Source organism: Sinohyriopsis cumingii, chromosome 11, assembly GCF_028554795.1.
Source record: "Sinohyriopsis cumingii isolate HCF-2022 chromosome 11, ASM2855479v2, whole genome shotgun sequence".
NCBI lineage: Eukaryota > Metazoa > Mollusca > Bivalvia > Unionida > Unionidae > Sinohyriopsis > Sinohyriopsis cumingii.
Genome location: NC_142971.1, coordinates 85,648,762 through 85,674,202, shown reverse-complemented (window position 1 = coordinate 85,674,202; position 25,441 = coordinate 85,648,762). Strand labels below are relative to the sequence as shown.

The following is a 25,441-nucleotide window of genomic DNA, read 5'->3' as shown; positions in this document are numbered from 1 at the left end:
ATAATCCAACATTATTATTAAATATTCAAGTCCTTCAATAATTTCACAATAGTCCAGCAAGGTACTGTGTTTAGAATTTTAAAATTTCCTCTCTGCAATTTAATTTAATAAACAAATGAAAAATAAATTACAATTCCTGTCATCTCTTAAAAGGCTAATTATAACTGAGGAATGATAACAGTTTGCTTTAATTTTCTTATATAGCTATCTTATGCATCTCAGATAAACAAATCTGAATACAGTAACTAGAAAAGATTCCTGAACTCTTAAATCATTTTATTGTCAAATATATTAACAATCATGGTCTGACCCTTTTTTAACTATTGAGCCAATCAACAGTTAGGAGCACATATGATATATCTATAGTAAAGATGCTCTTCTAGGATCATGTCATGTTTTCGTGACCTGCATTCAAACTAATTCTTCATGTACTTTGACATAGTTGCTGACCTGACGTTGGCAATTGGCTTTGATTTATGAATGGAAATTTCACAACATACAGTACATGTACTTTTACTAAAATAAAAGCCATCTACTGAATTAAAGAATTAAAATAATGTCATAAACCCAAATGAATGAAATAAAACTACATTTTAAAATAATATTTGACATAGATAACTCATCCAAGTATGACTATAGTAATTGTCACATTTAAGAAAAGGAAAAAGCGTCTTATGATTTGAAAGCTGATTTAATAGCAGCAGTCCACTATCTGTTATTATTATGTGTTTTGTCTTTGTCAAGTGCTAGTCACCATTCCAAGGTCAAGTTCATCCAGTTAGTAATTGGAGGCCTAGAACAAAAAAAAAACATACCGGTAGTCCCATTATGATGCCTTAGTTACTTCAACCATTCAGAATATTGTTGTTTGTTGGGGGTGCACCTTCACTGGTCATTTGTATCATTTTAGCTCACCTGGATGTTTGCTTGATATTACCCGTAGTTCGCATTTATTACCACTCACCCCACTGGGCACTAGGCTGTGATCACTAGTTATTTATTACTGATCACCTGGCAGATAACTAGGCACCTGCCACCAGGCTTTGTCTACCAGACACTGAACATAGGATTAACACCACTGACCTACCAGCCCCAGAATTTGAGGGTTTGTCAGTCCAATTGAGATGTTGGGAATGAAGCAACTGGTAACATATTAATTTCACAGCTGTGACTACAGAGCACCTGCCTCATCTAGGGAAAGGCAGACATGGCAACCCTTATGATTTTGTCATAAAGCTTACTGAAATGACCATGAAACTATGGAGAATGGAGACAAAAAATATATAAAAAATTCTAGATCTTGACTTGTCTGGGTGTTTTCTGGATCCAGAATTTAGACTCGGTGGAGTTCTTTTTGCCCGGGTTACCTTACAGGATGAACCCCAGATAGTTTAATTCAATCTTGTTCATGTAGACCACTTGCATGATCAAGCTTTTGGACCATTGTAAAGTTAGGATATTTACATAACCAAAATTCACCAAACAACTTTATTTTTTGCTACTTTTGCCTCCGTTGTCTACGTCAATAGTTTAAGGTCATCATTTCAGCAAGCCTTATCTGCCCCAGATAGTTTAATTCACTCTTGTTCATGTAGACCACATTGCAAAATCTGGAAATATAGCCCTTCAGATAAAAACATGAAGGTTAAGGGGGCAATCAGCCACTTAAAAAGTCTTGTCAATATGCACAGAAGTATAAAAATTACCCAATATTCAGATAATTGACCATTCTTATGTAAAAGCGGGAAAGGCGACAGGTACATTTGTTGGACATAATGTTGTGTATAGATTTGAGTGTTTCTCATGGCAGGTGAGATAATTGCCACTGCCGTGTAAATTTAAAAAATCCACAAAGATTACATCGAGTTGTGAGATCTAGCAACAAGTCATTGATCATGTGGTTTAGAACTGGAGAACAGTAGGGCTAAAGTTTACTTTGCAAACTTTTTAATTGACTATAATATTGCCTACGTTGCATCAGACCAGTCTTATAAGTGTCAAACATGTGTTCCAAGTTGACAATAACAGCACACAATACTTGAATAAACCCTACGAAAAATTGGTTTAACTTATGGAAAAATTTAGACATCCTTTCTATGAAGGTCTTTTTTTTAATTGTTAGAAAGTCTGAAAAGGAGCTGGTTCAACAGCTTTGTTCCATATGTTCCGATTCAGTGGTAACAGGGCATGGAACATGTGGCATGTCTGATTTTCCGATCTTGGTGCCATTCATGAGCTTATCATGGTTATGTTGGTTGGTAGATTGGCAGGCAGTAGGCCATCCATGTTTTCTTCTTCAGTTCCATTATCAAAGAAAAATATGTGGTGCCACCACTCTTGTTCCCTTTTCCAAGGATAGAGGAGGACACATAGTCCAACCTCACCACCTCAACAGAAACAGGACGAGAAATGTTACATCTCCCATGACTTTGAGGAGCTTGCACCAGTTTATTTTCCTCCTTTAGTACCCCCATCATCAACCCATCCTGCTGGTCTGTAGATAAAAGGTGAACAAGATGGACCTAATAGTGTAATAAACAAAGTTAACTATATTCTTTCTCTGGATCTGCATCAAATGCCTTCCAGGTCTTTAGACAGGGGATCATTCTACTTTGATGGCACAGAAGAATTTGATCTTCTATTGCTAATAAACTTAGCTATACTAAAGGGCATAGTGCAAAATTCAACACAGGGTCAGATAGCAGCCAGACAGCAGAGGGGTTGGTCAGTTCCTTTCTTCTTCCATCTTCCTGTCCATTATTACAGTGATTAACTTAATGGTGCATTTACCTTCTTGGCCACTCAAGCCTTCTATCCTTCATCAGGAGTGTGTCAGGGTGGGATATTGACGGGCACATTGACCTATATTCCTGTCAAGACACTTGAAGTGATTGAGCTTTGGTTTTGAGCCCTGGTTACCATAGCTTCAAATGTGTATCTCTTTGCAGCAGGCACCTTTATTCCTTTGTGGGAGGAGTCTCTGCTTGTAGTTGCATTTCAGAGACATTTGGAGGCTATCACATGGAAAAGACACTCAGTTGATGTTGATGGCACGTTCAATGAAGTCTCACAACCTCCTTTGGAAAGCTGGCTTAAATACTTAAAAGGATTTGCCAGAATACATAAACTACATATTGAGGGTATCTCCACTGGATGTTCAACAACTTAATTTCTGTTGTGGCCTCTCAGGATCTCGGAAATCAACAACTCCATTTCTTACTAGTAACTACAGTTTCAGGCCCATCTTAACTTGCTCAAAAAGAGAAGCTTCCTCAGCCTTTGGGGGTGTTTGGGTCCCCCATATTGTTGGTGACTAAATCAGGATAGGTCTTTTGACAGAGTTCTGATGCACACCAAAGTCTTTCCTGTATACCAACACTTAAGATTTTTGCTGGGGTACTTAACCATGTGTCATAGAGGTTACTCTTTCACAGCATCTGATCAAGGCAGGAATCTTTGTGTCATATAAACAACCAAATAATGTCGTCCATTTTCCTAGCACTACAAGGTGCATCAGTCCCATAAGCAGAATTATGGCAGTCAAGGAAAGTGTCAAAGAGGAATTCATGCCACTTGTCTATGCTTGGATGACTGGAACATTCTCAGATGGAAAGTATTAGAGGGGATTACACTCAAAGTTAACCACATAACAGGGAGAAATATTCTGTGGACACCTACTGATGCTGGGAAGAGTATCCCTCATATAATTGTCTTTGTGCCTTTCAGCAGCTTAGAGTCATTTTCCACTGTAGAGCTAATGGTAGACACTTTTGCAATGGGATTCAACAACATTAGCTACCACATTTTTAATGTGCTAGTTCTAAGTCATTTTGCAATGGGATTCAACAACAAGCTGCCACATTTTTAACGTGCTAGTTCTAAGTCATTTTGCAATGGGATTCAACAACAAGCTACCACATTTTTAATGTGCTAGTTCTAAGTCATTTTGCAATGGGATTCAACAACAAGCCACCACTTTTTGTCTTGCTTGTTCCTAGTCAAAGTGCATGGGCAGGAGATACCTTTAGTCTCATGTGAGATCAACTGTATGTCTACTTCTTCCCACCTTTCAGAAATCTCTCAATTTCTTAGCAGAGTCAGGACTAATGCATTATGGTTATCCTGATAGTACCTCCCTGCCCACCATGTGGCAGGAATGTTCATGGTTCAGTGATCTCTGCTTTATTGGTAGATACCCCCAAGGAGTTACTGATGGAGAGGAATTCTATTGACACAGCACATAGGTTCTCTCCATCAGAGAAATGCTCATATTCTTCACCTTCATGACTGGCTCAATTCAAGACCAGTTTGTAAGCAGTGTTTCAGACTGCACTGCAAAGGCTAGAAGGCAGTTGACTTCCATGGTTGATGATGCCAAGTAGAGAGAATTCTGTAATTGTTGCAGGAGGCAGTACATTGGTTTGATCAGCCATTGCAGATTTTCTTCTCTTTCATTTTGAAGAATTTTCTAGTATTAATGGTTGTGTATCAACCTGTCCAATACCTTAAGTTCTCTTTTGGGGCAACCATAGGTTTGGACCCTGATCATTCAAAACAGATCAGTTACTTTGGCTTCAAAGACTAATCTCTTACTAATTAAAACCCAGGTGGAATATTTTATATGTTGTTTGGTAATTGTCTGACACCAGCCTGGTTTTCCTGCCAAAAAGTTATGTTGTAATCTCTAGTCACAATTACTCTGCATTGAGATTAATCATGGTGGACTTTTTCACCCATTAGAGCCTTATGTTTCTATTTGGCTTAATCACCATAAGGGAAAAAATGTCACGTTTTCCTGATATGAGGTTGTTGTTGTTGTTGTTGGTCTAGGGTTTAATACAATTTTTCAGCACAAGATAGTCTATACATGGCAGCTAGTATAACTGGTGGAGGAAGAACCCTGGAAAACTCAGGGAAAAGCCACCGACCCACAAGAAGCTACTGGCAGGTTTTCCCATGTACCCACACTAGCCAGACCTGAGACTTGAACCCACGCAGGCAGAGGTGAGATGACAGTGATCCGGAACGGTGAGCGCTTTAGACCACTCGGCCACTTGGGGCCCCCCTGACATGAGGTACCTCTGATGCTGTATCAGCGTGCATCTCTGTGTGTATTATTTTGTCAAAAAGAACTTATCAAGCTCTTGAAGATTCATTCATTCATATGAAGTTAGGGATATTGCTTCATTATTTTTAATAATTATTTTCTTTATGATGTCATTGTAGCTGCCTTCTAGCAACCCACTCTGCCTTCTTTTCATTTGGTCTTCATTTATTTTTGCATGATGGTGATGTAATTTATTCATTTTTACTTAGACCCTGGTTGATAAATTGGTAATTTTTGAGATCCTTACCTTGAAATTGCTACTGGTACATCTTTCACTTTATAACTTGTGCACTATAATTGAAGGTGTGAGTGCTGAGGGACCTCAAAGAATGTTAAGATGGTGATTATAACCCTCCACACTGGACTTGGAGAAAACCTGGCACAGGGCATGTTGGATGGTTGGGTATTGGGTCTGTTTAATGACTGAATCAAGTTGCAATTATTTTTCAATAAAAGGATTTTTTTTTCTAATGAAGTTGTTCCTATGTTAATATGTAAATTATCTATATGGTCAAGACACTCAAGTTCTGAGAGGTTGTTAATAACATTACTCCAGTAAGTTTCGATAACCATCACATGTTTGTGAAGCATTGTGTATTCATTCACTGCATTTTTTTGTTAATTCACAACAAAACATGATTCATTTTTTAAAATTTACTATTAGTAGAACATTGATTCTTTGATTTCATTGATATTTTTAGCAAATCTTCTTTTCATCCTTCAGGAAATATCTGAGTGCTAATTAAGGAATTTTGCATTCACTTTAATTTATTGAACTCACTTTTTATAACGAACTACATCTGTAAAAGAAAGCTTTTTATTAACCAAGTACTCATTTCACTTCATTACCTTGCTATTTTTGATCACATTTGCAAATGACTAGGCTAATTGAAGGTAGTTTGTTGTTGTTGTTGTTATTGGGTTGGTTTTAGCACCATTTTTTAGTGCATGATAGTCTATGCATGGTAGCCAGTATAACTGTTGGATGAAGAATCTGGAAAAATCCCAGTAAGAACCACTGACCCATGGAAAACTACTGTCAAGTTTTCTCACATACACACATTTTCCAAGCCTGGGACTCAAACCCATGCAGATGTCTATGTGAGATGGCAGTGATCTTTAATGGCAAGAGCTTTAGACCACTTGGCCACTCACGCCCCCATTGAAGGTAGTTTAATTATATTACATACATAACAATATTATAACAAAGTTTGATTGTTTAATTGAAAAGAGATTAACTGACACACAGTTGTGTTTGTTAGCTGTTATGCAGGTAGAATTTGTCATGTCTTAACTTTTGTTTCATTCCACCTATTTTATCTGATTTGATACAAAAACATATTTAATAGCAGTAATAGCTTACCCATGTGTAATGTTTAGCTTTGGCATGGAAAAGAAAAAGCTAAATGATAGCCATGGATAAGTATTGCATAATTGAAATTAGTTTCCCCCCCCCCCAATCTACATTTTAATAGCAGCAATAGCTTACCCATGGCTATTGTTTAGCTGTTTCTTTGTTTGTGCCAATGCTAAACAATAGCCATAAATTACTGCATAACTAAAATTACATTAACCCACCCCATAAAACTACATATTAACATGATAATATGAAGCAGGTCTGCATTTAATTTAGTGCCAACAAAACAGATATGTCTGCAATCAAAACACAGCCTTCACTTCATTAGGTTCTTGCCTAAATGCTGGTGGACATAGTTGTGATGGTTGATTGATATTTATCATATTTAAATACAAGAGGGCATATTACATTTATGATCTGAACACTGAACTCGATTTAAAAGATAGAGCTACACATGAATTTCACATAACAAATTGTATTAAACTGGTATTTATTTATTACAATGTTGCCACCAGTAGGCATGAGTAACATAATCAAAATTTCAAAGAATATTGTTACTTACAGTGTACTGAGAATGTTATTTGGACAATAAATAAAATATAATTTCTTATTAAAAGATATGAATTTCATGATGCCAGTTAAAATTTCCAGGTACTAACCACTGCTTTCGATGACAAAATGAGCAATATCTCAGGACATTTACCAGTTTTTGTCATGATTTTCTTCATGTTCAACAGATGGGGGCAATTTTGTTTGTATTTTCTGGTAAAAATGGAATCCACAACAGTTCCCACATTATAAGTGAAGTCATGAGTTATCTGGGACATGAGTTAGTGAGGTGTTGGTGTATATACTTTCTGGGCATGAAAAGACAAATTTATATCATAGAGCTGACTTTTGTCCTGGGATCTATCCTGTCCCCAAAGGTCTATTCCCCAAGGACACTATTGACCTATATCTATGTAATACTTATTATCACGAAACATGAATGCACATACTCAGCTAATATTTGTCCCCTTGACAGTCCTTAGCATCAGAGACCTACCCAAGAGACTCTTAGCATCAGAGACCTACCCAAGAGACTCAGCCAGGGTTGTTATTACTGTTATTATTATTATTATTAGAGATTGTAGTTCTGGTGGGTTTCATTTAAGATATGAAAATGGTTTTAAGTAGTACTTTTCTTGTTTTGTTTAAATTGAATAATCAAAATTGTATTTAAGGCCCCTTTTTAAAACTCTTTTCCAGGATGTTGGAGACTATAAATGTAATGCAGATGAAAGTGCACACCTTCCAGCTAGCATTGACAGAACAAACATGCTGGTGACATGCCCAATCTATGTAAGTACTAAAACAAAATGGGTAAAATGGTAGATAAAGACAGATGATGTGTGTATGTGTTTTTTTGTTGTTTGGGAAGACAATGATAATACACTTTCACAGAACATTCACATTTTTATCTAAATTGGAAAATTATTTAAATTATGATACATGACTGAGAAAATACTTTCAAATACACTTGTTTAACAAACTCTTTGATTTGCCCACTTCTTAATGTAATATAGAAAATATAGTAACCATAACTCTAATTCACCACCATCTACAGTTACCAAACATTGTGATTGCTTGCAGTAGAGCTAATTTACAAACCAAAATACATCCTTGCAGAAAGGTTGCTGCAAGCTTAGGATATGATGGACCACTCTGGTAGCCTAGTGGTTAGAGCATCTACCTCAGCTGTGGAAGATTGCAGGTTTGAACCCTGGCTGAGTCATACCAATGACTTATAACAGAGGTACAAACAGCTGCCGCACTAGGTACTCAGCATTAAGAGGTTAGTTAGGACTGGTCAGCCTGGTGTCATGATAATGTGACTGGGTGGGACATGATGGTACATGTCTGTGCCATTATGCCCCAGTGCTAGACATCACACCCTTTTTACTGACATATTCTTTTAAATTTTAAATTAATTTGTTGTAAATTAAAAAGAAAATGAATAAGGCATTTGGCAAGTTATGAAAGATATTGTACAATCCTTTGAGAAATCCCCATGCCCATAGTTGGGCCAACCTAAATATACTGTACAGTTGCATCATCAATCTTTCTACATCGCAGATACGGTTATTTACTCTTTAGCTTGAATTTTTAACTAAAAAGCAATAAATACCAAATATGTGTTTCTTGTAAATTATCACCAGGCACATTTTGCATCATCTACAACTTAAATGTAACAGGAGAACACTTAGACTAGCCGGAGCACAGACAAAATTGAGTTTGGTAGTTAAAATCACTATATTTGTATGAAATAAGGAATTTAAACCATATTCTGAATACCTTCATGAAACATAGATTGTCTTTTAATTTCCAGTAATTTCATTTTGTTAGATAATTAATTAAATGTGGCCATTTTAAAACCTTTAATAATAATAATAATAATAGACAACTAAATGTAAACGCTATTTATTCCTTATTAATTTTTATGCATTATAATTGATTAAAATATTAGTTTTATAATTTATAATTATTTATACAGATTCATTCTTAATCTTCTAGTTTTCATTTCTTCTTGTTCTCAAGGATGTTATGCCTATCCCTGTTATTGTTAATGTTACATACTGAATAGAAACTTCAAAAATTTATATCCTGGAATAATGGTTGTTTTCTTTGAGAGAGAGAGAGAGAGAAAGAGAGAGAGAGATACCAATCCAGTCCTGCCAACATGTTATAATGCAGGGTGGTCCAGCATCTTCAACACTGTGGGCCATATGGACCAAAAATGTAAAGTCCATGGGCCATACATGATATATTTAAAGTAATTATAACTATAGAACTGACATTTTGTATGAGTGCAGCCCACAGTAAAATGTGGCCTGTGGGCCTGTAGTTGGATCACTCTGCTATAATGGAGTAAACTACTAAATTTCAGATAAATAAAAGAATAAAATATTCATATAATTAAAGCACTTCACAAGAAGAAATGTGTATTTTTCTGATACAGAGATGGATTCGGTAATGGATAGTACTGGCAGTTGTTTCCCTTGTTGACAGTCACGAGACTGGTATACTGAAAATGAAATATCCATGCAACTTATAAGCTTATTTGACACAATGAATTACTGCAGCAGCCTCACTCTCAAATAGGTTCCATTTTTAATTTTTCAGAAGATTTTCTCATTAATATTTTCACCCTTAGTTTGGAAAATGTTGTTACGAGCAATTTACAATAAATGTACAGCAATTGATACTATAACCAGAAGATAACTGCAACACCAAAAGATCATGGAGTTTTCATGTTGGTGAGTAAAATTAAGTGTTGAATGTTGTTTTTTTTTGTTCCATCGGACTGCAGTTTGATGGGTGCTTTATATTATTGCTGTACTGTTTTGCCCCCCACAATCTCATATGATACATGAAAAAAACCTTATAATCTTGCAGCACATAATCATTGAGCTGATCATTTTGCAAATCAGGATTATTTTCTGCTGTGCTTGCCAAATGCAGTTATTAATGTAATCCTGTGGTCAGTCAACAACACTAGGATGATTAGGTTTGCAAATTATATCCATGCCTGTGATCACTTTTCAGGTGTTATTTTTAACAGCAGAATTTTTGGTGTACATTTAATCAAAGAAGGACATTTTCTCATACATTCTAAGAGAAATATACACTACATACATTAATACATACCCACTGTTTAAATTTAGAAATGTGAGAGGGTGAGGGCTGGCTCAGAGATTTTCTAACAAATCATTTCTGTCCTCTAAATAATGCTTGAAAAACTAGTCATGCTCAGATTTATTGACAAAAAAAGGATCAATTGTATACATTATCTTCATCAACATCATCATCATCATCATCATCATCATTACTCTTTGTTCCCATAGTGCCTTCAGTGCAGCTCCTCATTTGTCAGTCGTAAGCTAACTGTTTTGCCTCCCTCTAGGACATGAGGGTGTTAAGCTCACTGTCCAGGGTTCTTCACCAAGTCATGACTGGTCATCCTCTTCTGCATTTGCCTTCATGGTTCCAATCCAGGATATTGTGAATGATGTTGGGTTCTGCAGGGTATGTCCAATCCAATTCCACTTATGTTCCTTATTGGTGTCAGATATGGGTTTCTGTTGTGTCCTGGCTTGGTATTCAGTCTGGGCACATAATATGCATGATCTGTCAGAGACAAGTATTGACAAAGACCTATAGCTTATGTTCCAGGTTCTTTGTATATCTCTGGGTCTCAGCCCCATAGATGAACACTGATTTGATGTTGGAGTTGAACAGCCTTAGCTTTGTTTTCATGTGGATGTCATCATTCCTCAAGAAGTGCCTTTAAGTAGCAAAGGCATGGCTTGTCATGGCAATCCTGACCATGACATTTTTATGTTTCTCCTGAATTGTTCACAGTATTGCCAAGGTATGTGAACTTATCAATATTCTCATTGGCTTGTCCCTCTAAGAGAATAGGTGCATCCTGGCTTTTATTGACACACAGGGATTTTGTTTTCTTTTTGGCATTGATTTCCAGACCAGTTGTTCAGGGTATGGTATGGGGGCGCTCACCAGTAATTATGTACTTTTGAGAGAATGACATATGTAAGGTGAAGTTGTTTGCATTTAAAACATGCACAGTGGAGAGAATGTTGGCATACCTCTATGTTACTTTAATGTGGCTGACATTTCTTTGGATAATGTACTTTCAGAAACTGTATGTGATTAAGCACACTGCTAACTAAAATGACTGCTCCCTTGTGCAAATAAAATCACCCTGAATTAGTCTAAAGTACACTATCCATAGCAGCTATAAAAATAGAAAAAATGATTTTTGCCAGACTAGACAATTGCAGCTTCTGAAAGTGCAATCAATGAATTGCCAAATACATTAAATGTAAAAAAAAAGTTATTGACTCTTTTTTATACATTTTACCTATGATGTTCAGGAAGTGAAAATGACCAAGTGGAGCTAGCACTTTTTTAAAAGGTGCACAACTAAAGTAAGGCCAAGCTGTATACTCAATAACCCATATTACACCCATCAATCATACACCAAAATAAAGGAAATTAAAGGTTTTTCTTTCAACTATACCTAAGATATACAAGGTCTTTTTGAAATAGCCAGTATAACCAATGAGGAAAGCCAGGGAAATACTTTTTCTTTAAAATTCTAACCCTATGCAAAATACAAAACTGTAGAGCATCACCTATGCAAGCTGTCTTTAATCACATTTGTTGGAGTATTGTAACAGCAGTCAAATATCATCTGCAAAGTCCACATCTTCCAGTTTTTTGGTCAAGGTCCTCTGTATTCCCCATGGCTGGTCCACTGCCATCTTCATCACCCCTAGCGGTGAAAGTAAGCATCCTTGCCTGATGCCATTGTCAGCAGAGAAAGGAGATAATTCTTTGTTTTGTATGAGATGACCAATTGTGTCTTTATTGAGGTGCTGGATAATCCTGACAGTCTTCTCTGGGATGCCTTCTTTAGGATGTGATAGTACCTCAGGATTTTCCAGAAGCAGCAGGGAATGCGAACAGACCACTTGGTTGAAATATAATTTGCTTAAAACAAAACATCATATGAAAAAAGTATGTACTTTGTTTACATATATGAGGTCGCGCCTTCTCTGCTGCTATTAATTAAAAAAATTATTGTTAAAATAAAATGGTACATCCGGAATTTTATACTGCAATAATAGCTTGAGAATGATTAGAAGCAATTAAGAAATTCCTTTCTGTTAGAGATTCATTTAGAAAAAATCTACAAGCACAGCAGGAAGCACAAGTTGAGTACGAAGAAGACACTAAAAAACTATTTAAACCCGTCACTGCAGCTACTGAGAAAGTTGCAGCGGCTACTGAAAAAGCTGCAGCGGCTGCTGAAAAAACTATATGGGGAGATATTAAAGAGGAGGATTAGAAGAGGAAAAAGGGTATTTTTCCAGTATTAAAACAAACTGCAGAACAAACTGAAAAAATAGCAAGAAGAACCAAACAAACAAAAAAGATTTTAAAAGATCTTCCAACTAATATAGCTGCAGCTCAACTTCCACCTGTCAGTGAAGAAATACTTGAAGGTATTGGAAAACTTCATACTGAAGTCGCCAACGTGAAAAAAGAACTTGCACCTAAACCTAAAATAGGAAGAGGAAATGTTAAATTGATTGCAAAATTTAACGAAGTGTCTATCGACGATATTAGAGATACTAAAAAAGAAATATTACCTGAAAAAATATTATTTAGTATATTTAATAAATCTGATATTTTAAAACCCGGTTATGAAAAAACAAACAACGAAGATTTTATTAGATGGGTATATCGTATATATTACAATATAAATAAAGTAAAAAATAATGATTATAGATACAATGCACTTGTTAAAGAAATAAAAAGACTTAATAGAGAGAGACTGGAACAAATAGAACAACAGCCGGAACCTTAATATCAACTTCCTCCACCTCTGCAACAGATAGAACAACAACAATCTTCTTCACCGCAACAAAAGCCTTCACCCCTGCAGCGATTATACGCCCGACAACATACTAAAATGAAGAAAAAAATTGAAGAGTTTAAAAGAGAAAGGGAAGAGATGTTAGCAGGAAAGGATGATGATGATCCTCCGAGCGCTGTAGGAAGTGGTTTCCTGACTACATCAGGAGAAAATAATTATGTTTGTCCTGATAATATCATCAATGAAGTGTCACGGTTAGAAGTTCTCATTGGGGGAAAATGTGCCGGAAATAACTCACCAGAAATAATTAATGAAGCAACTGATATTTGTCGGCAATTATTTCAAGGTGGTATTATGGATATCGGTGTTTACCGAGAACTTATCGATGAACTTGTTGATGATTACAGTGACTAGTTGTTAGATAAATGGTAAATAAAATAAGATGATTGTACACAATAATCATCGTAAATCTGTACCTGTCAGAGTAGTGAACTCACGATTACCAGTCTACGAGGTATTTTACGGAGATGGACTTGGTGATGCTGTACGAGGATTATTTACAAGGACAGCCCCAAAAGCAGCGCCTATTGCAAAACAATTATCAATGAAGGCTATTGATATTGTTCGTGAAAAACTCCTGGTGCAGTTGTCAATGTTGCTGGTAGGGCATTCTCGGCATTCAAGGATAGACTAGCACGATTAATAAGACAAAAATCACAACCAGTAAAATTACCAAGTACTGAAATTATGCCCGCAGATGTCAGTAAAATAATAAATCAAGCTGCACATCAGAGACTAGCAGCACTAGCAGATCAAGGGCTCGGTGAACCAAGGAATAATATTTCAAGTTTAATATCAGGAAGTGGAATTTCCCGAACACAATGAGTCTGGTGTTAGACGAAAATAATTATAATAAAATGTTAAAGCACGTATCCAATGAAGCATTTGATATGGAAGCACCTGTCTGTAAGGATGAATCGGTACGTGATTATCAGTTTTATTCCTATGATACACGATTACCAGATCAACATGGAAGAATTGAACTACAAGTTCATGACACAAGTAGATATTTTTTACCCGCTGAGGCTTTTATTGAGGTAGAAGGTGAAATTATAAAATCGGATAATACTGAATACACAGATGCAGTAAAAGTTGGTTTTGTCAACAATGGTATTATGGCACTATTTGATAGCGCCATATATATGATTGATGGAAAAAATGTTGAATCGATTCAGAAAGATGTCGACGTTGCTACAACAATAATAGGGTTGGCAAGATACTCTGATGATTATACAAGATCAGCAGGTCCCACGATGATGTTTGTAAAAGATAATTCCGATCACCCTGAAAGCGATCAGTATAATATAAGACGACCAAGAAACAATGCCAATAATGCTGATGCTGATGTGTGGCCAGTGGTTCATGAAGCTAACCCAAATTTCAACTTGGGATTTGCAACATGCCGATCAATGTTGAATACAGGGAGGAGAAATTTTTCGTGTGCTATTCCGTTATCACACGTCTTTGGATTTTGTAGAAATGTTAGAAAAGTTATCTTTGGAGCTAGACACACGGTTGCTCTTGTGAGAAAAGGTGATGATAACGATGATCTCTGGAGACCTGCTGGTGATGATGGTAAAGTAGTACTAAAAAACTATCATTGTGGATGCCGGTAATGACTCCAACGATCACAGAAGAACAAAAAATTGCTTTCTTTCATGGATACAGGTGGTAAGTCTCTGTTGTCGTGGTTAACAACAACCACAGATAGTGTACAAAGTGATACCAACGGTCAGTTTGCATGGCATATAGTATCACAGCAAGGTGTTTCTGTACTGCGACATATTTTTATAGCACTGCAAAATCATTAATCGATTAAACTCACAAACTCACTCTCATATATTTGACCAACTAAATGTCACCGAGGTTTCTTTACGGATAAACGGACAACAAGAACCAACGGAAAATATACTACTAAATTATGAACAAAATCATATAGCACGTGTATATCATCGTTTGATGACATTCATGGGACGTGATGAAAATGTGGATACCAGTTTGCAAATATCACAACATGATTTTAGAACTTTGTATCCGATTTATTATTTTTCGCTGGAGCATCTTGATTTATCGAAGCAATCTGTCGTTGATATACACTTTAAAGCCAGCGTGAATACAGGTGGTGGTGTTAATTACAGAGCAATCGCGGTTATACTTAGTGACAAAGCAATGTTACTTGAGGGTGGTAGTGGTCGAATGAGAATCATTGATGCACCAGTGGAAAATCTATAATCATTATTTGGAGCGTGGCAAGTATTTATCATAACACCTACACACAGACTCGTGCGAGAAATGAAACAGCGAGGAGTACAATCATGTACTTATCATAGCTTTTTTAGGTACAAAGGTGATGCATGGACTTTTGATCGAATAGGAGAAAAATATATTCCGAGGATTATTGTTTGGGATGAAATATGTACTGTGTCGTTGGAAGTATTAAAAACAGTTTCTCGATTGGTTATTAACAAGAAATACTGCTGTGATAATGTACGGCGGTCACGGCCAACCACCACCTATAGATGGACCATCTCCACATGATTGGCTGAGAAATTTTGTTGATTATTACGAGAAATAAATGATGATCATAAAGCACTTGATGCAGAATTAAAGGAATTTAAAAAATTAATCAGACTACAACCGAATAAAATTCAGTGTGAGGTAATGCGGGAGATAATTTCAGAAACACCCATGAACGACTTTCTACAAACGTGGAGACCAAACGATTTGATAGTTGCAAGTAGAAAGATAGTTCATGATACACTTCAACGGGAGTTGTTTCAGTTACAGTGAGAAAAATTTCCAACGTTGCCAGTTCTGTTATGTTATCGACCAGCAGATACGCGACGGCAAAATATTGACGTTGATATACCAGGACAGGGGAAACAGAATATTGTGCTGAATGATATTGTCGCAGTTGATGTTGATGTTGTTGAAGATGCTCTACATGCTGATAAATCCCCGTGGCCGCTTGGATACGTGATGACGATTCATTCATCTAAGGGATTAACTATTATTGATACAGTTGTTTGGATCGTTAGAAAAATATCTCAACTGCGGAGAAACGTCATGGACTCGTCAGTGATCAATGATGACCTCGACGGTGATATAATAAGATAAAAAATGGCTGGTTGGATAAAGTGACAAAAAAAAAAACCCGCGATTTTGATCTTGATATTGAATATATTAACACACTGAAACAACAACAGAATAATCATTGTTCAAGTTGTAATTGTATAATGTTATGGCAGTATCTGAAAAATGATCCAAGACAATTTACCGTAGATAGAAAAAATAAGTCTTGGTCAAACACGAGAAAATACTATGTTGACCTGTCTTGAGTGTAATCGACGTAGAGGTGCTAGTTAAGTGATTTGGGTGGTAATTGTGTGTCCTCAGGAATTATTTGTAATTGTTCATGTAAAATCCACGTTGAGCAGCAGTTGAATCATTTCAACTGCTAGATTGCGGGTCTACCAGTGGATCTTGTTACGCTAAATATCTTGTGCGTTGTAATGCTCCAAATATGATCAGTCACTCTTTTTTTTACCACCTTCAGGTGCACCGGGTTCATATAAATACCTGACAGTGGTATTACCTAATACTGGTTGTGTTGAAAAATCAGGTTCTTGTATTGGTATATGCGCTTTTGTGATTGCGTGAATAGGTTTCATGTTGGTTGTTCGAGTAATCTCATTATTTAATGCAGTTATCACATTTGGTAATCTTGCCACCCATTCGCGAGATCTCGTATCCTGAATAAATTCCTTCGCGTATTGATATCCAAATAACCGCTCAGCGAGTGTTCGATTAAATCGTTTAACAATTGCTTGAACACGATGAATTGCAGTATGTCCTCGTCGTATTTTGACATTATGTCGCTTCATCAACGATGATACTAGACCAAGAAATTCCTTGATCAACCTGTAATAGTTGTGGCCATCGCAGACCACCTCGTTGATAAATTCGTTCAAACGCATCGGCTACTTCAGATGCTGTTTTAGTTGATAATGGTTCTGCATCTTTGTATCTACTTGCAACATCAACAACAGTTAGCACATATTTATATGTTATTTGACATCGACCAATTTTAGTGGCATCATGTGGTAAGAATAATATATCAGCCTGATGAACTTCATTAGGAACACTAACATCGAAATGTGCAAATCGAATTTGCTTAGGTGGCGGTAGATAAATTTGCCATATTGCTTGTTTGGATAACCATTTTCCGGTTGTAGAGTACTTGACTTTTGCTGCATCAGCAAGTTTACTAATTGCTGCTTTACCCCTCCAGTATCCAATTGGGGAATAATAAATCGATTCCATTTTATATATTACCAGCACCTAGCGCTAATTTACCTTTCATTGCGGATCTTACTAACCAATTAGCTAATGATTCTCTTATATTTTTATTTTTTTATAGAATTTAATGAATGAATCAATTTCACATCTGCAATATGTCTGTCTTATAGGTTTTTCCTTTTATAAGCTACATCATGAACATGACACGCTTTATCAATAGCGTTTATTGGTTCCTCGCCTGGTTTTGGTTGATTGTGATTATCAAGACTGATATCAAGTCGGGTTCCAGGGCCACATTAATTATATCCTGGTAGATGTTTTTCTCCTTAGTATTTAGCCCACGGAGTTCCTGGGAACTTTGACATTAATTTAGCAATATCACCACCATCTTTCTTAGGTAAAAAAGAAAACTTTTTTCTGTTGCATACTGCACATTTCCCACCATATGCTATTCTCGCATTTTTTGTTGTAACCATGGATAGATCATTAGTTGCGGTTTTAGTTCTACAGTGTAAACAATATAGATTCATATGTTAATATAATATGGATATAATTGAATTCTCAGCGACTCGAAAACTAGAACCTGTCAAGCACCATCCTGCGTTACCGAACTCGATTAGGATGATAATAATAGGACCATCTGGAAGTGGAAAGACACAGTTGTTACTTATTCTTATAATGAGATGGCTAAAATGGGATAAGTTGTATTTGGTAGCCCCGTCTGTAGATGATCAACGATGTTATGATGTGCTTAAAGATTTTAATGAAAATGCAAGATTATTGGACAAAGATAACGATGTTATCGAGTTTATAACTGATATTGATGAAACACCATCTGTAGATTCTATTGATGGATTTATTAATAATTTAGTTGTATACAATGATGTGATGCTGAATAAACAATCAAATCCAGCTAGAATTTTTTCTTGAGGTAGGCATAAAAATATTGATGTGATTTATGTTACTCAGTGATACACACAAATACCAAAGGTGATCAGAGACAACTGTAATATTTTAGTTGTGTTTAATGGAGTTGATACACATACGTTGTGAAATATTCATCAAACTTGGTGTGGCGGTGACATGGATATAGATAAATTTAGACACTTTTTTCACGAGCGCAAGCTTCTCCGCATGGATTTATAACAAGAAATTTACATGATCCCAGAACACGATATCGAATCGGATTTGATAAAATATTTGGATAAATTAATATCAGCAGGGAAGGTGCGACCTCATATATATAAACAAAGTACATGCTTTTTTCTTATGATGTTTTGTTTTAAGCAAATTATATTTCAACCAAGTGGTCTGTTTGCCTTCAGTGCTGCTCCAGATGGTGCTTCTATACACCATGTAAAATGCTTTCCGTGAAGTCTACAAAATTTCCATACTGCATTCCGAGGGACTGTTCTATGATAATATGGAGTGTTACTATCTAGTCTGTACATGACTTCCCAGCATCATGTTTGTTCTTCACTCAGCCTCGAATCTGCGCAAGCTTGTTACAAACTAGCGAGAAGCTTGTGCAAGCTAGTAACAAGTTTGTACATGCATATGATATTCTTAGATAAGTAACAAGCTCATGCATATATATTTCTTGTGACGAATTGTTCCAAATCCAAGCTTGTCACATGCTTCATAAATTTGTTTAGGAGTTTGTAAAACAAGTTTGCAATTTTGACTTGGGAAGGAGGAACCATTTCATTTTTGGGGTCAAAGGTAAAGATCTATATGACAGAAAGAAGAAATTTAGTTTTAGTACAAAGATTCAGTTATCAGCATAGAGAACTATTAAACATCGGGCAGGTGTATAATGTGCATTCATATTGCTCTTGTAATTTATGAGTAAGGTTTAGGATATTTTCATTCCTGATACTGTTATTCATGGAACTGAAGATAAAAAAGACATCAGAGGCTAGTTATCTCTACTTAGGACATGCTACCCGTAAAAATGTGGCAAGCTACATGTCTTGTGTGTGCGTGTAGCATTTGGAAGAATTTTATACAATAACCTTTTAACATATTTATTATTCTCCACAGTTTTAATTGATGAAACTTAGGTATTTTCCATTGTTTTTCTACAGATAGGAAATGCTAAGAATGCCACACAGAATCTGTCCATAAAGCTGCTGTATCCTAATAACCATTCTGTGGATGATGAGTATGGAAACAGAGGTAAGTAATGAATTGCACATACACTCAGTAATGATGAAGCACACTTCCCATTTTTCTTTTCTAGCCCAAATAACTTATTTATATTTTATTAAAATAATATAAATTTGGTTGGTTGTTTAAGAATTTAGAATCTCACTGTAATAATAGTTTTGGATCTCTTTTTCTGTCTGCCTCCCTCCCCCTTCCTCAAAACACATGTACACATTTTTGTTTAATTTGATGTACTGAATGTGAATTCGTTTTCCATTTAATTTTTAGTTTTGTGCTTTGAGAATTGTAATTTTTCTTGTTCCTTCATCTTATGTACAGTTGTATTATGTACATAAATCTTATCCACGATTGTAGGTTATAGTTTAAGCTAATGTTTGTTTACCTTTGTCTGTGATTTTGGGTTGTCCTTTAAAATAATATCTGTGAACATGTTGACCTGGCGTTTTGATCCTAGAAATCTCTGGCAGCTAACTTATGACCCACATCCTGGTCATAATATTGTGTCTTAGGTGTTTGTATAAGGTTCTGATAAATAAAATTATTACTATTGTGAATTCCTTCAAAGACATTCTGGATAATATCATTGTGATACATCAAGACTATTGGTAAATCAGTACATTCAAGATTCTTGGAATACATTCGGAACACTATATTTATTGTTGGACTAAAACTTTTAGGATTATTTGGGATATTATTTATAATACTTTAAGATCCTCTTAAATTTTGTTTTGTAACATAGAGAAATAAAGTACTTGTTGATTTTACAAACTTGTTGATTTTGTTTCTTTCTCTTACTTTAAGACCATAGAGTCATAACACTTCATTTTGTGGGTATGCCTTTCTTAGGGCAATGTGCCATAGTGTCCTCATAGATGAATTATTGTTGATTGGATTTGAAATTCTTGACTCATGGAAACCACTAAATCCATGAAAATATCCCATTATTGAAAGTAAATTTACTGTTTAGGTCAAGAGTAATACAGTGACCTATAAATATGATAAGTTTATGTCAGTAAGGAAAAGGAATGCCGGTTGGTAGAGACAAAAAACAAGACATTCATATGTTAAACTTAACTGGTTTCAACACTGAATGTCATATATGTCCTGGTATTTTGTTCAGGAATTAACATACAGAAATGGTTATTACAAAGTATATAGTATGCAGAGAGAATGAATTTGATAGCATTATAGGAATGTCGAGATTGTCAGGCTGAGATGTACAGTATGTTTATTTGCCACATCAAACAAATTCTTTCCTCTGACTCCCTATTATTTTCACACATTCTTTTAAAAAAATTTAATTTATACTTTTAGAAAACTTATTTTATGAAAGATATTGTCCAACCTTCTCAAAAATCCACCTGTACATAACCATAACTTTCTCTACAGTTGCATCATTGGTCTGTCTGTAATGCAGATATGGTTATTTACTCTTTAACTTGGAGTTTTTAAAAATATTGTATATGACATATGCATGGATTTAAACTGCAGTCATAGGTAAGTGGACATTTTTCCTTATTTCTCAAATTGGAAGATAGGTTTTGGTCCAGCAAGTGACCCTTTTTCTTACACCCTTCTTTCTAAATACACACACTGTCCTTCAAAGAAATTTTTTAGGCAAGTTTCACAGTCAAAACAGCTTCTGTGTCACATCTGCCACTATTTTCTAATGTTTCCTGTTTTATCATCAGATTTACAAATTTCATTCCTCAGTAATATTAATAGACAAATTGAAAGGAATGTCTCCTCTGTGTATCATCAATGCTGTAGTAAGATCAGCAGGTTCAGAAGTTTTTGTTCTTTGGTTTCTTAACTATTTTAAGTTCACTGCACATTTCAACAGTTTCTGGCAGTTAGAAAACTCATTTGAAGTTCAAATGCTGTAGCCATAGTTACTGTCCCTTAATAATCTTTTTATCCTGATATGACTCCCTGAATCATTCATGCTTTGTCTGGATTTTTGAAACTTTCAATACAATAATTCAGCTACAAAGTACTTGGTCTCTCTCGCTCAGTCTCTCATCCGTTTGGTGTCTATTTGCACAGTCTTCATCTAAGAACTTGTTGTAACTTCTTCGAAAATCGTATTGTCAACCTAAACTAATTTTTTTTCTTCTTAATGGTAGATTCCATGAAAATCCTTTAAACTCCTCATTGCTACATATGGCACTCCTCATTATCCCCAGTGTTAAAGGAATCCATTTTCACCCAATATGACTGGATTTCTTAAAATTACAAATGTGTACTGGCATTTTTTGATAATTTAAAACATATAGCAAGAAATCATTCACAGTGTTTTATGAGTGGACTATAACTGAATATTTCAAGTTTTAAAAAGTAGTTTCAGGCTGTGTGCAATACAGGAATTTTAGGTGTGCGATACAGAATCAGATTGACATCTGTACTGAATGCCAGATCAGCCATATAAGATTAAATGGGTATGTAAGAAAGCATAGGTGTAACAGATCTACTGAAGACATTTTTAAATTGAGAAACAAGATAAATCAATTTTCTGTTCTTCAATATGTCAGTATTCATATTGATATTCACAAAGAAAATGACATGAAATTGGTTTTCCTTTCTTCCAAATTTGGCAAAATGGATTAAATTGAAAAAAAGTCATTAATGTACTAGTGTCTCACGGTGAGTATCTTACCCAGAGTTGATGCCTGACTTTGATAATAGCTCAGTAATTCTAACAGTCACATGTGTTGAGTGTAGCTTTGAAAATATATTATACTTAATAAAAAATGGATTAATATTTTGTAATAAATTTTTTACAATGAGTAACATTACATTTATATATTCTGATTCATTGTTTTAAATGTTTGCTTTTTCATAAAATGAAATTTTATGTGGTTTTAAACTTAATATATGTCATAATGTTTACCTTGTTTGCATTTTGTATGTAGTCACATACTGGGAAGAGTTATGGTTCTTGCTGTCAAAGATAACCTTTAAATGAACATAATTAAGGGTTTTATACAACTATTCCCACAAATGTTGCTATTATTCTTGTAAAAAGAACTCCAAAGTATTTACAAAGCATATATATATATATATATATATATATATATATATATATATATATATATTTGTTTGTTTTATGTGTTCATTTCTGCTGAATATTTTGACCAGTCACATGACCTATGCTATGTCTTGTGTGGTCCCTTAGGATACAAATGTTCAAGTGATATAATTTTTTTCTTTACACGTTCTTTTCCATTCTGTATTCTCAGAGCAATTTCAGATGAAGTGATGAAACTTCACATGACTATATATCATCACTAAAAGGTGTGTCATGTATGAATTGGGGTTCCTGTATTCAAAGTTATGGTCACACATCAATATTTAAGTTCAGGTCACATTAGCCCTTTTGCTTTTGAACTTTAAGAGCATTTTAAGATAAATGGACACATTTTGGTATACTTATATATTGTCATTGGAAGATGTGTTGTATATTTGGGGTCTTGTTCCCATGTCAAGGTTATGTGTCAATTTTTTAGGTTTCTTTCGGTTTACATTGTACAAGCTGTTTTAGGAACAGTGGTGAAATATACTATGCTTATGTTTCTCAGTTTGATGGCATCTAGTGTATTACAGTCAATGTTTATCTTTAAGGTCAAGGTCACTAATTAACTTTTTTAAAACCCTTTTCTGCCCTTTTTCTGATGTCTTTTGAGATAGAGCAATGAAATTTACTTATACATTCGATGTCTAATTATTATTTTTACTACTGTCTTGAAGGTCACAGTCAGATTTCATTTTTGTGAGTAATTGTGACTTTGTCATTGTGTGTGTGGGACAAATATTCACTGAATTTTCTTCTTGACATTTCAGTGGAGGTGTACCGGTGTGACAAACTTGGTCCAAACTGCAGTCAGTGTAGAGAATATGAAGTGGACATAAATGGCCCATACCGTTGCCGTTGGTGTGTCAACAGCACATCTTCCACAGCAGGTTGCTTCCACAGTACTCACTGCGTGAACCAGTTTGTGCTATGTGGACCCCCTGAAATAAGTTCAGTAGGTATCATAAACATGTCATAGACATATTCTGTTCATGACTCAAAATTTTAATTAAGCACTTAATATCTCTGGCTTTCATGAAATTGCACTGAATTTCATCTTTTGTCAACAATTCTGACGGCCTAGTGGTTAGAGCATCCACCTTGGATGTGGGAAGTTGTGGGTTAGATCCCCAGCCAAGTCATACCAAAGACTTACAAAAATGGTACTAACGGCTGCTTCGCTTGGTGCTCAGCATTAAAAGGTTAGTGTTAGGACTGGTCGGTCTGGTGTGAGGATAATGTGGCTGAGTGGGACATAATGCTACATGTCTGTGGCATGATGCCCCAGTGCTAGACATCACTATAAACTGCCACATTGCAGACATGGTAGCGATATGACTGAAAAAGAGTTAAAGCTACTTTAAAAATCCAAATCACACACACACACATATTTTGTCTTGGTTGGAATTATTTTGTGGTTCCATACTTTAAAAGTCAAAGTCAGTCTAGCCAGTGGATTTAATTTCTGACTGACAACTCATTATAATGATTTCAACTGTTTACCTTTTACAAAATAATACATGTACACTAGAGATGGTCCAGCAAACAATGCATGTATTTTCTTAATTACTTGTCTCACCATTCTTCTAACATTTTTCTTTAAATTCACAATATTTCTAAGACAGAATACATAAACACTTGAATGGAATAATTCAAATTACCTCATACAAATTTTATTAGTGACACAATCAAGAAAACTTAAATACAAAAGCATAACTATTCATTTGTCAGGGCTGTTCCATTTAATCTACGTGATACCCAGGAAAGGCACCATTTTAAAACAATATGCAGTGGTTCTATGATTCATGAAAAAGTTCATATGAACATGATAGAATTCTAAATTGCATCAATGGGTGGCTAGTTCACATAAAAAATGTCTTCTCTGGGTCCCAGGTATATTTAACTGGAACAGCCCTCAAAGTCAAAATATATATTTTGACATGTAATTCATTTGATATAGCAAGCAGGGTATAGACCACTTATGAAAGTGTAGACTGTTAATCAGCATAAGAGGAAAGGAAGAACAGGTGAAGGAAACAGGGAGTGAAAGAAGAAATGCAGAGAAGAAACATAGTCATGCAATGTACATTTAAATCATTTATTACAGATTTCATGTTCAGAGAAGATAATGTTATAGGAAAGAAAAATAAAAAAAAAAATAAATAGTGGTCATTGCTACAATGATTTATGTTTCATTATTCTTCAAGGATCCCAGTACATTTTAAAGATCTTAAATTTGTACTTTTTGTAGAAATCGTTTTTCTTAATAAAGGACTATTAGAAGGTTTATGAATACAGAAAAAATAAAGATTGTTTTTCTTCAATTTAAACCAATAAATAAGCCACTTGGCTTTTGCTGTATGATTTATCTTTTATATTAAAATCAAACAGGATAGTATCATTGGTTATCTCAATTTGTGTGTTTGTCCAACAGTTTATAAAAGTGTTAAAGGTCCACCAAAAGGCATTACTATTTGGACAGTATATGAAAAGGTGGTTTCATTGTCTTTGTTAAAGAGGTTGTATCATGAGATGGTAATCAGACTGGTTGTGTGGTAAATATTAATTTCAAAGTGTTACTGAAACCATGTCATCTTGAAATCAAAAGAGGTATTGAAGATTCTTGTATGGTTTGAAGGCCACCTATTAGCACCAATATATGACAGATTATCCCATGACTTTTCTTATTGTGGATTTATAACTTTCTTTTATGAAAATATAGAAAACATTACAGTTGGCACAGACTTTGTGAATGGTCTGAATGGGGTGCAATGCAGAATTTGTTAATAATAACAATAATAATAATTGTGATTTATTTCCAGAAGGTAACAATACAAAACTATTCTCCTTTATGGCCTTCTCTATAATCTGTAAATACGTTATTTAATGCTAGGCGAAATAAAATCCTGATTTATTATTTGACATTTAGTCCAAGCA

At 35.2% G+C, this 25,441-nt stretch overlaps 1 protein-coding gene across 1 annotated transcript in view; it reads left to right on the top strand.

Moving 5' to 3' along the window:
* The first annotated feature begins 5,444 nt into the window (after positions 1 to 5,444).
* Positions 5,445 to 25,441, top strand: part of LOC149788898 (plexin-B2-like) — a 53,413-nt gene continuing 33,416 nt past the window's right edge. Inside the window, exons 1-4 of the mRNA XM_089973567.1 lie at positions 5,445 to 5,510; positions 7,713 to 7,805; positions 19,353 to 19,443; positions 23,275 to 23,459. Of these exons, the coding sequence (XP_089829693.1) occupies positions 5,445 to 5,510; positions 7,713 to 7,805; positions 19,353 to 19,443; positions 23,275 to 23,459 (435 nt within the window). The remainder of the gene's footprint in view (positions 5,511 to 7,712; positions 7,806 to 19,352; positions 19,444 to 23,274; positions 23,460 to 25,441) is intronic.